Source organism: Diospyros lotus, chromosome 12, assembly GCF_014633365.1.
Source record: "Diospyros lotus cultivar Yz01 chromosome 12, ASM1463336v1, whole genome shotgun sequence".
NCBI classification, from domain to species: Eukaryota; Viridiplantae; Streptophyta; class Magnoliopsida; order Ericales; family Ebenaceae; genus Diospyros; species Diospyros lotus.
Genome location: NC_068349.1, coordinates 6,863,431 through 6,875,070, shown reverse-complemented (window position 1 = coordinate 6,875,070; position 11,640 = coordinate 6,863,431). Strand labels below are relative to the sequence as shown.

Here is an 11,640-nt window from a genome sequence, read left to right as displayed (position 1 = left end):
ATAAATATACAATTAATTGATATTTAAAATGTAATTCTACTCTTACAAAAACTATAAGTAGCTTTCGCACTCTAAATAAATAAATATATAAGATATTATTAATTTGTTTGGTAAATTATACTAGGCATCCCTAATTTTTAATAAATTATACGATATATTTCTTTCATTTTATAAATACAAATTATACTAATCTGTCATATGTTAAATAGTTATTAAAAAAGATAATGATGAGAACTCTATTTACCAAAATAACACCCTAAGTTCAAATTATAATCAAAACCCCAAGAAAGATTAAAAATAAGTTTATAAAAGAGTAAATCTTGACTTGATGATTATATAAAATTATGAACCAAAAATATAAATGCCACTCCCAAGAACAAGACGAGAAGATGAGAGATGAGTCGGATTTGATCGCCACAAACAAAAACTTGATAAGATAACAATTTTTCAAAAGAACTAGAGAAAAACTCTTCAATTTTTTTTTCATTCAGAAAATTTGGTTCTATTTTTCATGTGAATACAACCTTATATAGACAGGTTATAACCTAATCCTAAAACTAAACAAGTGGTCTTAAGTTATAACAAAGATGAGATTAAATAGAGTTGGCAAATGGGTCGGTCAGTCTTTGGGCCCGCCTGACCAGTCTCCCTCCCAATCCAGTCCAGTACTATAACAAATGGGCCAGGCTAGGTCGGTCTAATATTATAGCAAACAGGTCATGTCGGGCCAATGCTAAAATCAACAAATCAGAGAAAGTGCAGTTGGTAAGTTACAACATATATTTTAACTTCCTCAGAACTCTTTGCAGGACCAATTCCTCTTAGGTAGAATCATAATAGGTCTGTGATTAAGAAATTTCTGTCAAAAGATGATGTCAGCCCGAAATGAATAAATTTTATAAATCCTTTAAGAATGTGAATTTGTTATGTGTCATGATCATAGAAGACAAGTGGTTGTTAAAGATTGTCCCAGTCTAGTCCAAAGGTGTTTTAGGCTAATTTGTCCCAGTCTAGTCCAAAGGTGGTAAATGCAGGGTAATCCTTGTGCATTTGGCCTTGTTGCATTTGTATGTGATGCGGTCAAACAAATAGAAAAAAACTAGTTTAGAGTTAAAATAATTCAAACCAATTAAGAAAATAAATTAGAGTTGAAGTTGATATAATCTCTAATTTTTTAGGAAATATTGGATTTTAATAACACATAAGTAGTAATCTTGATTGATGAAAAGGTAGCTGAAACTACAATAATGCAGCCTTATATATAGGCTGCTAGAGATAGAAAAAATACAGTTTGTCATAGGATTGTAACACAAGAAAATAAAGTTGTTATAGCTTAACATCCATCCTTGACAAAAGGGTAGGCTATAAATCAATATAGCCAGACAGTCTTTTTAGACAAATGTTTAGAAAGCTGTAAATGTAAAATATTTTTACAAAATATACCTAGAAACATAACTGAAATACAACTGGTTATATAGTTATAGTAGCAACTTGTATGAAAGTTGAAAATGTGACCAAGAGGAATGAAAATGTGAGCCTGAATTACTGTTGTCTTACATCAGTCCTCTCCACTTGAAAGAACTCGTCCCCAAGTAAATTGTTCATTTGACACTTTCAAGTAAAAAATATAGATGTCAGCCACACTAAAAGTTTTTGATATGCCCATAAAATTGGAGATGTCAATTACATAAATATCATAATTGATCTTTTGAAGAACTTTGTATAGACTGATTTTTTTTGGAGCATTACAATCATCTGTTCGTTGAGCCATTATGTACAAGTAGCATTTTCCTTCCTAGAAAATACAGGCTTACATGCGCCAATCACCGACTAAACCCCACGGGCAGACCACACGCCCGTCCTATATAAACCTCCAATCAAACGCCACTCTAATATCACATACGCCCAACCAGACAGACATGCAATCAAAACACAAGCTAGCTCTTCCCATTTTCTTTCTCATTTTCCCTCTCTCCAAACACTAGCTGACAGATTATGAATCCTATTGCCGCCACAAAATTTTCTGGGCTGCTTCTACGGCAGCTGGGTACGCTTGGGTCCGAGATTTCGAGGCCACTGGGAATGCAGTGGGTGATGATGAGGATCTCCATGGTGGAAGGAAGGAACCTCAGCACCCTGGCTCTCGGTGCAGCTAAGGAGGTCGCCGGCAAGAGGGGCGGCGGCGATGAGAAGCCTATCGTGAGCTACTGGGGGGTTGCTCCGCCTGAGCTTACCAACGAGGATGGGTCCCCGTGGAAGTGGAATTGTTTCAGGGTATGCGGCTAACATTATTTATTTATTTATTAGAGAATACTTGGTTTATTTTTGATTTAGTGAATAAAATAATTGATAGTGTTATTTTACGATGAGTTGGTAGCCATGGGAAGCATACAAAGCAGACATGAGCATTGACGTGAATAAGCACCACCAGCCATCCAATCTGAAGGACAAATTTGCCTGCTGGACTGTCCATGCTCTCAAATACCCTACTCACCTCTTCTTTCAGGTATTTATTTCAAACATCAATTCAAATACCCTCCTCACCTACGGGGCCTCCCCCAAGCTCGCCCACCTCATCGTCGGTTACCTGGAGGAGGAGGCCGTCAAATCCTACTCCGAGTTCCTCCTCGACCTGGAAAGCGGCGCGTTTGAGAACTTGCCGGCGCCGGCGATCGCCATCGGCTACTGGCGGATGCCGCCGGACTCCACGCTCCGGGACGTCATCACCGTCATTCGGGCCGACGAGGCGCACCACCGTGACGTCAACCACTTCGCATCTGTAAGTACTTTCGATGACTGGAAATGGAGATCATATTGAGAATGATTTCTATCTAAAATGGCATTTGAAATCTGAATTGCAGGACATTCAATGCCAAGGAATGGAGCTGAAGGACTACCCGGCGCCGCTTGGCTATCACTAGCAATGAAATGAAATGAATCTCCAAAATCTGGTGTCATTTGTCACCTAATTATTCAATTCATTTAAATATTGCTTCTTGTTGCTTTGCGGCTTGCACCCTCCCGTACAATGAATGAGTTGAGTTAAATTACGTGTTTATGTAATTCATCTTAATATTTAAAATATAAAAAATAAATTTAATATTTATAAATTATAAAAATTCTATATATAAATAACTCACTCAGTTTTCCTTCAAATCTTATTCAAAATAAACAAGGACAACAAAATGAATATATTTATAAATGATGTGAAATTTTGGATTGCTTGTACTAGAATTCAATGTCAAGCTAGTAGTATATTTAGATTTGGTGGAAGTTTATAAAGATAGTTCTGTAAGCAAAGAAGTTATAATATCAATTAAGACGAGAAATAACAACTTATTGTCAAATATGTGAAGGCAAGACAAAAGAGTTAGATCAGTTGGAGAAATGGGATAACTTGATTACAATACTAACTAAGATAACAAAATAATTTGCTGTCCAACATATGGAGACGAGATAGACAAATACTATTTTTTTAGGTATGACTTTGCTTCTTTCATTTATTCTTATCATTCGTTTGGCAGTCTCTCTCAAATCTACCTAAAAATCAAAATACCCTAAAAAGATAAAAGTGGATATTTTACCCACTCAACAATACCATCAACCAACAATCACATCAGGCTAAAAATCAATACCCATTAAAAAAAATTAAGGATAAAAGAAAGGTAACGGGGAAGTGTGGCTTGTAGAATGGCTGCCAAGTAAGTTGGCTCAAGGCAGCACTTCAAGTTAGAAGAATAGTAGGCCATCAAGGCAAAAATAGTAACACAGTTACTGAATTACTACCCTTTCCAAAGAGCAAAAATAGTAACATCTTTCCAGCATTATTAACAAAGACATCAATTTAGAAGAAGAGTAGGCCATCAAGGCAAAAAACCAATACCCTAAAAAGGTTTACATGTTTCATCTCAAGAATAAGGCTGCCATGACCATCCGAAAAAAAAAAAAAAAACCCATAATGTTTGCTGCGCATATTTCATTGGTAGTTTGCTGCTTCACATATTGGCATCTTGGGCAAGGAGATGATGACTGATTAAGCAAGTCCTCTCACCTCATAGTTGTGGGAAATTCTAAGAGGTGATTGCTCTGAAACTGGCCTATCCTCAGACCAAAGCTCTAAATTCACTGTTCCAGTCCCCCAATGTATGAGACACTTGTAGACTTCTCCTATGTTAAACCGGTTAACTAATTCCAATCCAAGACATCTATCCACCAGCATCCACTCTCCTGAAATTACAATCCGCAAATATTAATTAAGAAAGAGACTAAGAAAAACCATTTGACTAGAAGTTCTACAATACTTCAAGGTTCGTCTTGAAGGGGGCACATATACATGTAACTGCCCCCAGGCACATGTTTTACCACATGAACAAATCAATGATACAAAATATAAACTAACATTTAATAGCACGATTACATGATCATATTATTTAATTGTTCCCAGCCTGATTGAGCACTGTGTTTTCAAAAACTGCTTTCAAAGTGATATAAAAAAACTGCTTACTCAACATGATTATATTTACAACATACCAAACATTGTGGGGTCACTTACATGAGTTCTAACTCTCTAGTCATTTCTATCTACAGCCTTCTTAAGGTGACAAGCATAAACATATAATACACAAAGAACCGGAGAAAACTTTGTTGATTTAGATAATTGCACCTAAACCCAAAACCCACGCGAGAGAGCGGGAAGGTGGGTTTTGGGTTTAGGATTTAGTTTGTAGGGATGGGTGGGACAGCAATGTGAAGCATTTAATGATTTACATCTGTTAGCAAAAGAAGATGTGAAAAATATAGAGTTCAAGCTGTGGTAATTATGACTCAAAATCTTAATTCATTTGTGACTGGGTTTTCTAATTTGACTGTGATTGGGATTTTAAATTTGACTCTGATTAGGATGTTGCCAAATTCGATTTTAATTGAAATTTATCTCATATGAAATATCCTCTTAGCTTATCTCATCTGAAGGAATATTCTCATAAATCATCTTCTGATCATGATAAAATTTCTTGTGCTCATCTATAAATAATTTTAGATTTATAAATAGGTGTCTAAGTCATTAGAATTATTGTAGCAATATCTGATAGTGATATTTTGTTCTTTTTGCCCGTGATTTTTTTCAATTTGGATTTTTCACGTAAAATTATGTGTTCGTGTGTGTGATTGATGATTTTGTTGTGGTTTGTTTTCGATCCAAATTCGTAACACAAGCTAACATTATTCTTGCACAATCAGCTCTGTAAAACAGAAAAAGTATTTCCAAGGAAAATGCCCTTACATAAAGACTCAGGTCATGTTAAGAGTTTAAAAAATTATTAAGGCCATAAAGGAATCAAAATCTGAAACAGAATTATAAACCGTCATTCATTTGATTCAGTAATTTACAAATTGAAGTGGATGCAGATCCTACTCTAAGCAACCATTAAAGAAAGACAAAAATTTTCGAGGTGATACTTGAAGACTAAATTATTCCAAGAAAAGATCAACTTAGATATCTTGAATCAAACATCTAAAAAGAAGAGATTATAATGCCACCGTTGTTGTATGACTATACAACCGAGTTGTGCAAAGTACGAGTTTAATTGAAATGGGGATGTTATATTGGAAGTGCAGCCATGCAAAAAAAAAAAAGAAAAGAAAAGAAAAAAAGGACAACTTGGTAGAAGACAGAGAGAAGGCAACTTGGTATGAGTTTAGTGGAGGATGTTTGTAGCAAGACAGATAGAAGAAGACTACAGAAAACTTGGTAGGAAACTATTGAACACGAAAGATGACTATCCCACCTACTAGGCTTGTGATTGTTGTTTTCATTTTTTTCAGATAATCTTTTTACTTTATTCCCTTGTCAAGGAGTTAACTCCCTAATGTAAGAGGAATGAAAAGAAACATTTCAAGCAGAAAATAATGTGTCTGTGTGTGTGTGTGTGAGAGAGAGAGAGAGAGAGAGTTACCATTAGGGCGAAGGTCCCCTTCAAATAACTTCTCTCCATATTCTGGCCAAACTTCATGCTTAGAACCATTTATGGAGGTAAAAGAAACATAAGATTCTGTTGGGTGCAGTAGTGCAAACATTGGGTGCACTTGCAAACATACAAGCCTAAAAAAGAACACAACAACAAACATCTATCATGATTGATAATGAGAGGGCTTAAATAGGAAGTTTAAACCTGTGACTGGGAAAATCAAAGACTAACCCAAATCAATAAGTTAGTTGAATATACCTAAATGCCAATTAAAAAAAAAATTGCTTGCAGTTAATAAATTTCAAAATCAAATTCTTGAATATAATTTTTTGGCAAGCTTTGTAAACTAAGTTACAAGATTTGTTTGGTGCCATTAGATTCTTCCAACTACTTTTGTTAGCCTGGACAAGTAAGCTGGGATATCCAACAGATTGAGAAAAGGAATCTAATATGTATAGTCAAAGAAATACCAATTTCACATTGTGTCTAAAATAAAAAAATCAAGAGCCTACCTTGAAAATCCACCAGAACCAGCACCAACTTTACGTGCTACAATACTTGAATCAATCTGGATAATGTTTGAGTTACCTTCTGGAAGGGATATTTGCCGTTCAATAACCAGTCCACCACCAATATCACCTTCTAACATAAGAGATTCTTTCTCTCCTGCTTGCTCAAGATTCCGCCTACAAAGAATAAGTTCTGGAAATTAATGGATGTATGATGAGAATCAAAACAGTGATTATAGGACTGATAACCAGGTTGTTTTTATGAATGCCATGCCACTGACCCTAACTTGGTTAGAGTAAGGTGCAATTGATGGGGATGATGATGAATGGTAAAGGACCAACATGAATATAGTCAAATATCGGACAAGCCAAGTTTGTCCTGCCACAACAAAAGTAAAAATAAAAGATACTGTAACTATTACAACATGCGCAGACGATGTTGTTCACATCAAGTTACTATTTTAAAAAGAATGAGAGCACAAGTAACACGCTCTAATATGCCTAGCATGGTACTACTTTTGCAGGGGGTACCATTACAAGGTACCAGAGTCAGGTAGGACAACTACAAGCAGGGAACTTGGACTTGTCACATAAATTAGTATGAATAAGATTACTTTTCTAGCAAATAAATTATGCTTTTTCCAGTGAAAAACTACACTAAGAATTAGTAACTCACTCAATGACAGTATATTCCTCCGAACATCCAGCAGATCTGTACTCGGTACCACTATATTCTTCATATCCATTAACTTCGACCCTGCTATGAAGCCACTGAGTCCCTGCCAGGGAGCCCACAATATCAGAAAGTGCCAAAATATGTCTCAAATTCCATTACATAAGCTTGCATTATTAGAGCTTTCAATATCAAGAAGATGTCTGTGTCTTTATATATAGATATTATAACATATATATATATATATATAACTGATGGCTCCAGGTCTAGATTCATGTAGCCATCCAGACTTTGTGGGACTAAGGCACAGGATCGTTGTCATAAACAACTGAGCCACCAACTGAGAGTCTGGTTCTATTAGCTAGCCAACACATAGCATAAAGATCATAAGATCTTTCAATATAAATTCTTCACAAGGATTGGAGAGCTAGAAGTAATGAAGCTGACCACAAAGTGGGATTTTAGGGCTTGTGATGATGATTAGCTAGCACACACTTTTCTGACTGAATTAAGAACCAAGATAGAAGAGTATTGGGAGTCTATTCAATTGTTCAAGAAAAGATTTGAATGAGCACATAAGCATTACCTGAAGGATGATGCTCCATTGAAATGATCCTTCCTCCAATCCAAGGAACAACTTTGACAGCCCAGACACCACTTTTCAGTTCAATAGGAGTCTGAGAAAGCTCTATTCCCTTGTGCCCAGAAGTCCTTTCGACCTCTGGAATTCCCTTGGCAGTTTCTGCATTTAACAGAATACTAAGAAAACAGCTCAAATTCATAATACATTCAAAAATCAAGTCAGAAAGAAGTATGAAGGTAGCATTAAAGTTGCCAACCTTAAGTGCCCACTAATATACTAATATAAATAAATAAACCAAATTAAGCTACTAAGTTCTCCAGGAACATCGAGCATAAGAAAAATGAGATATGATGTCCAGAGTAAAATATTAGCACAATATACCTTTTGTGTGCGCACAGAAAAACAAGGAGAACAACAAAATATTAATTCATTGAGAATGAACCATCATACCGAATGCACCTTATAGCACAATATTGCTTTCATGATATCAGTTTTCAAAAGAAAATTAGAAGAACAACCATTGCAGGTGTTCACACATTATAATTGCCCTAAGAGACAAAGGGATTGTTGAAGTGGATATAGAAAAAAAAAGAAAAGAACTGTTTGGAGGAATTAATTTGGTTACCCATTTGGATCTTGTATTCTTTCTCACTCTTGGATACCATATTAGTCACTTTATCTTCTGAAGGCATCAAGATTTGAAGATCCTCTCCATCAGTGCCCCATGCATCAAGCTGATGAGCAAATAGCAAAACTTAGGAATACAAAGAAATAGATAAATAAACACCAAATTGGCTGGAGTATTTACTAAGAATTACTGTCAAATATTTGTATTTTACAGGAAGGAGGCATACTGTTGCATATCCACCAAATAGTATTTGAACATGTAAACGTCGTTTTGGCCTTCTCCATGACCCTTCAGTTTTGGAGACTCTCACAGTAACAACTGAAGACTCAAGTTCGGCAACATAAGTTGTTAAAAGATATCCACCTCTGGTGAATTCATATCCATCACCGTCATCTTCAAAGAGAATGCCTTTAGCTTTACCTGCAACCAGCAGAACATAATATTTACTGCATTTGGTAAAGCCTTAACTGATTCAACAGCTGGTAATTTTGCTGGGAAATCTTCATTTTGTTCTCAAAAAGGCTATAAAGTGGGGAAAAAGAAACACCAGGGTTATTGTACATCGATTTTTAAGCAGAAACTTTAGAACCAAAACATGTTTCAATTTTCAACCAAGTGGCAAAACCCCTTATGAAACCCCTAAGGGTACTGTTTTCCATAAATTTAATAGAAATGTAGAGCTTACAGAGATAAAAGTGTGATTTTAATATTTCCCAACTATAAATGATACAATTTTAAGATTCAAATTGCATCTTGTATGTCAAACGGAAAGAAAGGTGCTAAATCAGCACTAGTCACCAGTTTTTTTATTGTGTGCAAGTCCATCGCCCATGTTGACCAGAAAGGAAAGTAGATACTATCCAGAACCCAGTTTTCTTCTAACACCAATAAAACTCAAGCTTGAATTTCAATTCTCCAGAATATTACCAAATACTATAATTTCGCTTTAGCCACCCATCAAGGCCCCAGTGATTCCCAATGTAAAGCTAAAAATGAGGAGACTTAATTAAACCTAAGGTAGAATACTTATCATATGACATAGAACTACAGAACCATTACCATACTCATCTAGAGCCACAAGTAATAATAAATCATCTGTTGGACTAGCTTCACCAACGTGCTGAATAGCAGGACCAAGAGGAATAATTGATCCACCTTGCAAATACATTGCGGGTAGATCCTGGCATATATTGAGAAAAATTGTATAAATAAGAATACAAGGAGTAGAAATACTAGCAAACACAAGAAAAACAAGAATAGAATTAGATGTATGAAACAAATACCGGATGTGAATCACCGAAATCAAAACTCCGCCAAATGCCTTTGGGCAAAAAGTGCTGCAGTTGGTTTGTCCCCTTATCAATCATTGTGCTATAAATACAAAATCAGAAGTTGGTAAGTTGCTTGAGTCATAAATTAACAAAACCACCACCACCACCCCTTCCATCCAACATATTGTCAGACGAGAAGGATGGAAAAATGATAAATAAAGAGTAAAATATTTAGTTGTAACTAAAAAGCATACAATGTTCACATGTAAAGCCAAGGGCCATAACACTACTTTTCACATTGTCAAACATTCAATACTGTAAATGCAAACTTGAAACTTAGATATTACAAAAACCATATCAAATTAAAGTTTCAAGAAATGGTAAGCTGAATAATGTAAACACAATATAGCAAAAGCAACATAGAACAAAGTTCTCAAGAAAAACAAAATAACATGTAAAATTTTGGAAAAGGGATGTATTATGCATCTGCCACAGCCATATTACTGATCAGTGCAGAAAAACAGGAAGACGATGACATGCACCTACCATATTCACTGATAAATATGCTCTCATCACACCATGTTACTGAATTAGCAGGTTCAAGGACATGTAGACTTAGATTAAGTAACTTGAACATAAAATATAATCGTTCCTCAGAAAACTTGGGCAGGTACAGAAAAATTAAAAATTGAGATCAACTTAAAACTCGGTAAAACCAAGCAGAAATGGGACAATGACATCGAAAAGTACAAAATTTAAGTGAACTTCTATATTTAACATGTGCCACAGTTACATAGGAAGAGAATCACAACCTTGCATATATTAGAAGCGGCCCCAACAAAAATGAAGTTTCATGTGTTCTTAGCCTGAGATCTTCTGGATCTGGACAAAAAAAAAAATCACAAACTCCTATAAATCCCACAAGAAAAATGCAAGAATAAAAAAGAAATCAACACATCAAAATAAAGTAATCCAACAGCAGCCCACCAGCGAAGAAAGTAGGAGTTGCAACTGGAGTCCCCTTCGTATGTGCCATATAGAAAAGAGTATATATGTGTGGCAAAAGGCGGTAGCGCCTCTTTAATGCCAAGCGGCAGACTTCCTCACACTGCAACAGATAAGGAGCACAAACTCAAAATAATGTGGCACACTAGAAGTGAAAACTCAAAAAGTGTACAAGCCATTTCAAGAAATAACAATAAGGAAAGTCTAAACTTCTATTAAAGGGATTGGTTACTTTTTGACACAGCTGCAAATATAAAATCATTAGTTCTAGTTGAATACTAATTAACTATTTGCCACTGTATCATATGAAAATTTCAAGTTTTATGAGAGAGAGAGAGAGAGAGAGAGAGAGAGCTTTAGGGCCTGTTTAGATGTAGAGAACATTTTCCTTATGCACTGGGGACACACATTTATATAAGTAAATGTGCAAATGTCAAGCATCTATTCAATTTGGTTGGGCAATTCACATAATTAGAATGAGGAAGCAAAAATCAATTATATTTTTTAATTGTGCATGATTTTCCAGCGCAAAGATTAATCAGAAAGTTGAAGAAAAAAAAAAAAACTGAGATTTTGAACCACATACAAACCTCTTCACCAAAAGACCATGGCTCATGATCAACAGTGCCAGTTTCTGAATGCCCACGACAAAAAGGAAACATTGCACCCAAAGCCATCCACCTTCCAAACAGCTTAGGTGTCGCATTCCCAGCAAAACCACCAATATCTGGTCCTGAAAGCGATTGACCACTGAGGCCCTGGATAAAATAAATTTTCAGTTGAGTAATGCCTCATATTAAAAAGTTGCGCGTGCTAACTTCCTTAACTGGAAAATTATGAAACATTCAGCTTAAGGGTGAACAAACTGTAAATATCTAAGGCATGTAACTAAAATGCCCAAAGAAAAGGGATTTTCTTTTTTCCTTTTTCTGTAATCAAAGCTTTACCTACTTCATCTGATTAGTAACCCCACTTAACTACTGAGAATTCAAACCCATGGTCACA

The 11,640-nt window shown here is 35.6% G+C and overlaps 2 protein-coding genes across 6 annotated transcripts in view; one reads left to right on the top strand and one right to left on the bottom strand.

Moving 5' to 3' along the window:
• Positions 1 to 1,920: 1,920 nt before the first annotated feature.
• On the top strand, positions 1,921 to 3,045 carry LOC127814181 (ubiquinol oxidase 2, mitochondrial-like). Its single transcript, XM_052355497.1, has 3 exons — positions 1,921 to 2,274; positions 2,378 to 2,779; positions 2,862 to 3,045. The coding sequence occupies exons 1-3, from the start codon at positions 1,996 to 1,998 to the stop codon at positions 2,919 to 2,921; spliced, it is 741 nt and encodes a 246-aa protein (XP_052211457.1). The 5' UTR covers positions 1,921 to 1,995; the 3' UTR covers positions 2,922 to 3,045.
• Positions 3,046 to 3,751: 706 nt separating this feature from the next.
• LOC127814179 (uncharacterized) overlaps positions 3,752 to 11,640 on the bottom strand; it is a 29,091-nt gene continuing 21,202 nt past the window's right edge. For 4 of the 5 annotated variants that reach the window (XM_052355494.1, XM_052355491.1, XM_052355492.1 and 1 more), the window contains exons 12-23: positions 11,226 to 11,393; positions 10,618 to 10,738; positions 10,443 to 10,512; positions 9,643 to 9,730; positions 9,419 to 9,539; positions 8,586 to 8,779; positions 8,357 to 8,465; positions 7,735 to 7,890; positions 7,152 to 7,254; positions 6,479 to 6,652; positions 5,955 to 6,100; positions 3,752 to 4,227 (exon numbers count right to left, since the gene is read on the bottom strand). In XM_052355494.1, coding sequence (XP_052211454.1) covers positions 4,034 to 4,227; positions 5,955 to 6,100; positions 6,479 to 6,652; positions 7,152 to 7,254; positions 7,735 to 7,890; positions 8,357 to 8,465; positions 8,586 to 8,779; positions 9,419 to 9,539; positions 9,643 to 9,730; positions 10,443 to 10,512; positions 10,618 to 10,738; positions 11,226 to 11,393 — 1,644 coding nt within the window. In that variant the 3' untranslated portion in view covers positions 3,752 to 4,033. The remainder of the gene's footprint in view (positions 4,228 to 5,954; positions 6,101 to 6,478; positions 6,653 to 7,151; positions 7,255 to 7,734; positions 7,891 to 8,356; positions 8,466 to 8,585; positions 8,780 to 9,418; positions 9,540 to 9,642; positions 9,731 to 10,442; positions 10,513 to 10,617; positions 10,739 to 11,225; positions 11,394 to 11,640) is intronic. The other variant, XR_008026296.1, reaches the window with a different exon arrangement.

Excerpts from the sequence above, each read along its gene's own strand:
- LOC127814181 (XM_052355497.1), top strand. The coding sequence starts at position 1,996 with ATGAATCCTATTGCCGCCACAAAATTTTCTGGGCTGCTTCTACGGCAG. Across the intron at positions 2,275-2,377 it reads GGAAGTGGAATTGTTTCAGG|CCATGGGAAGCATACAAAGC; the intron begins GTATGCGGCTAA and ends ATGAGTTGGTAG. Across the intron at positions 2,780-2,861 it reads ACGTCAACCACTTCGCATCT|GACATTCAATGCCAAGGAAT; the intron begins GTAAGTACTTTC and ends TCTGAATTGCAG.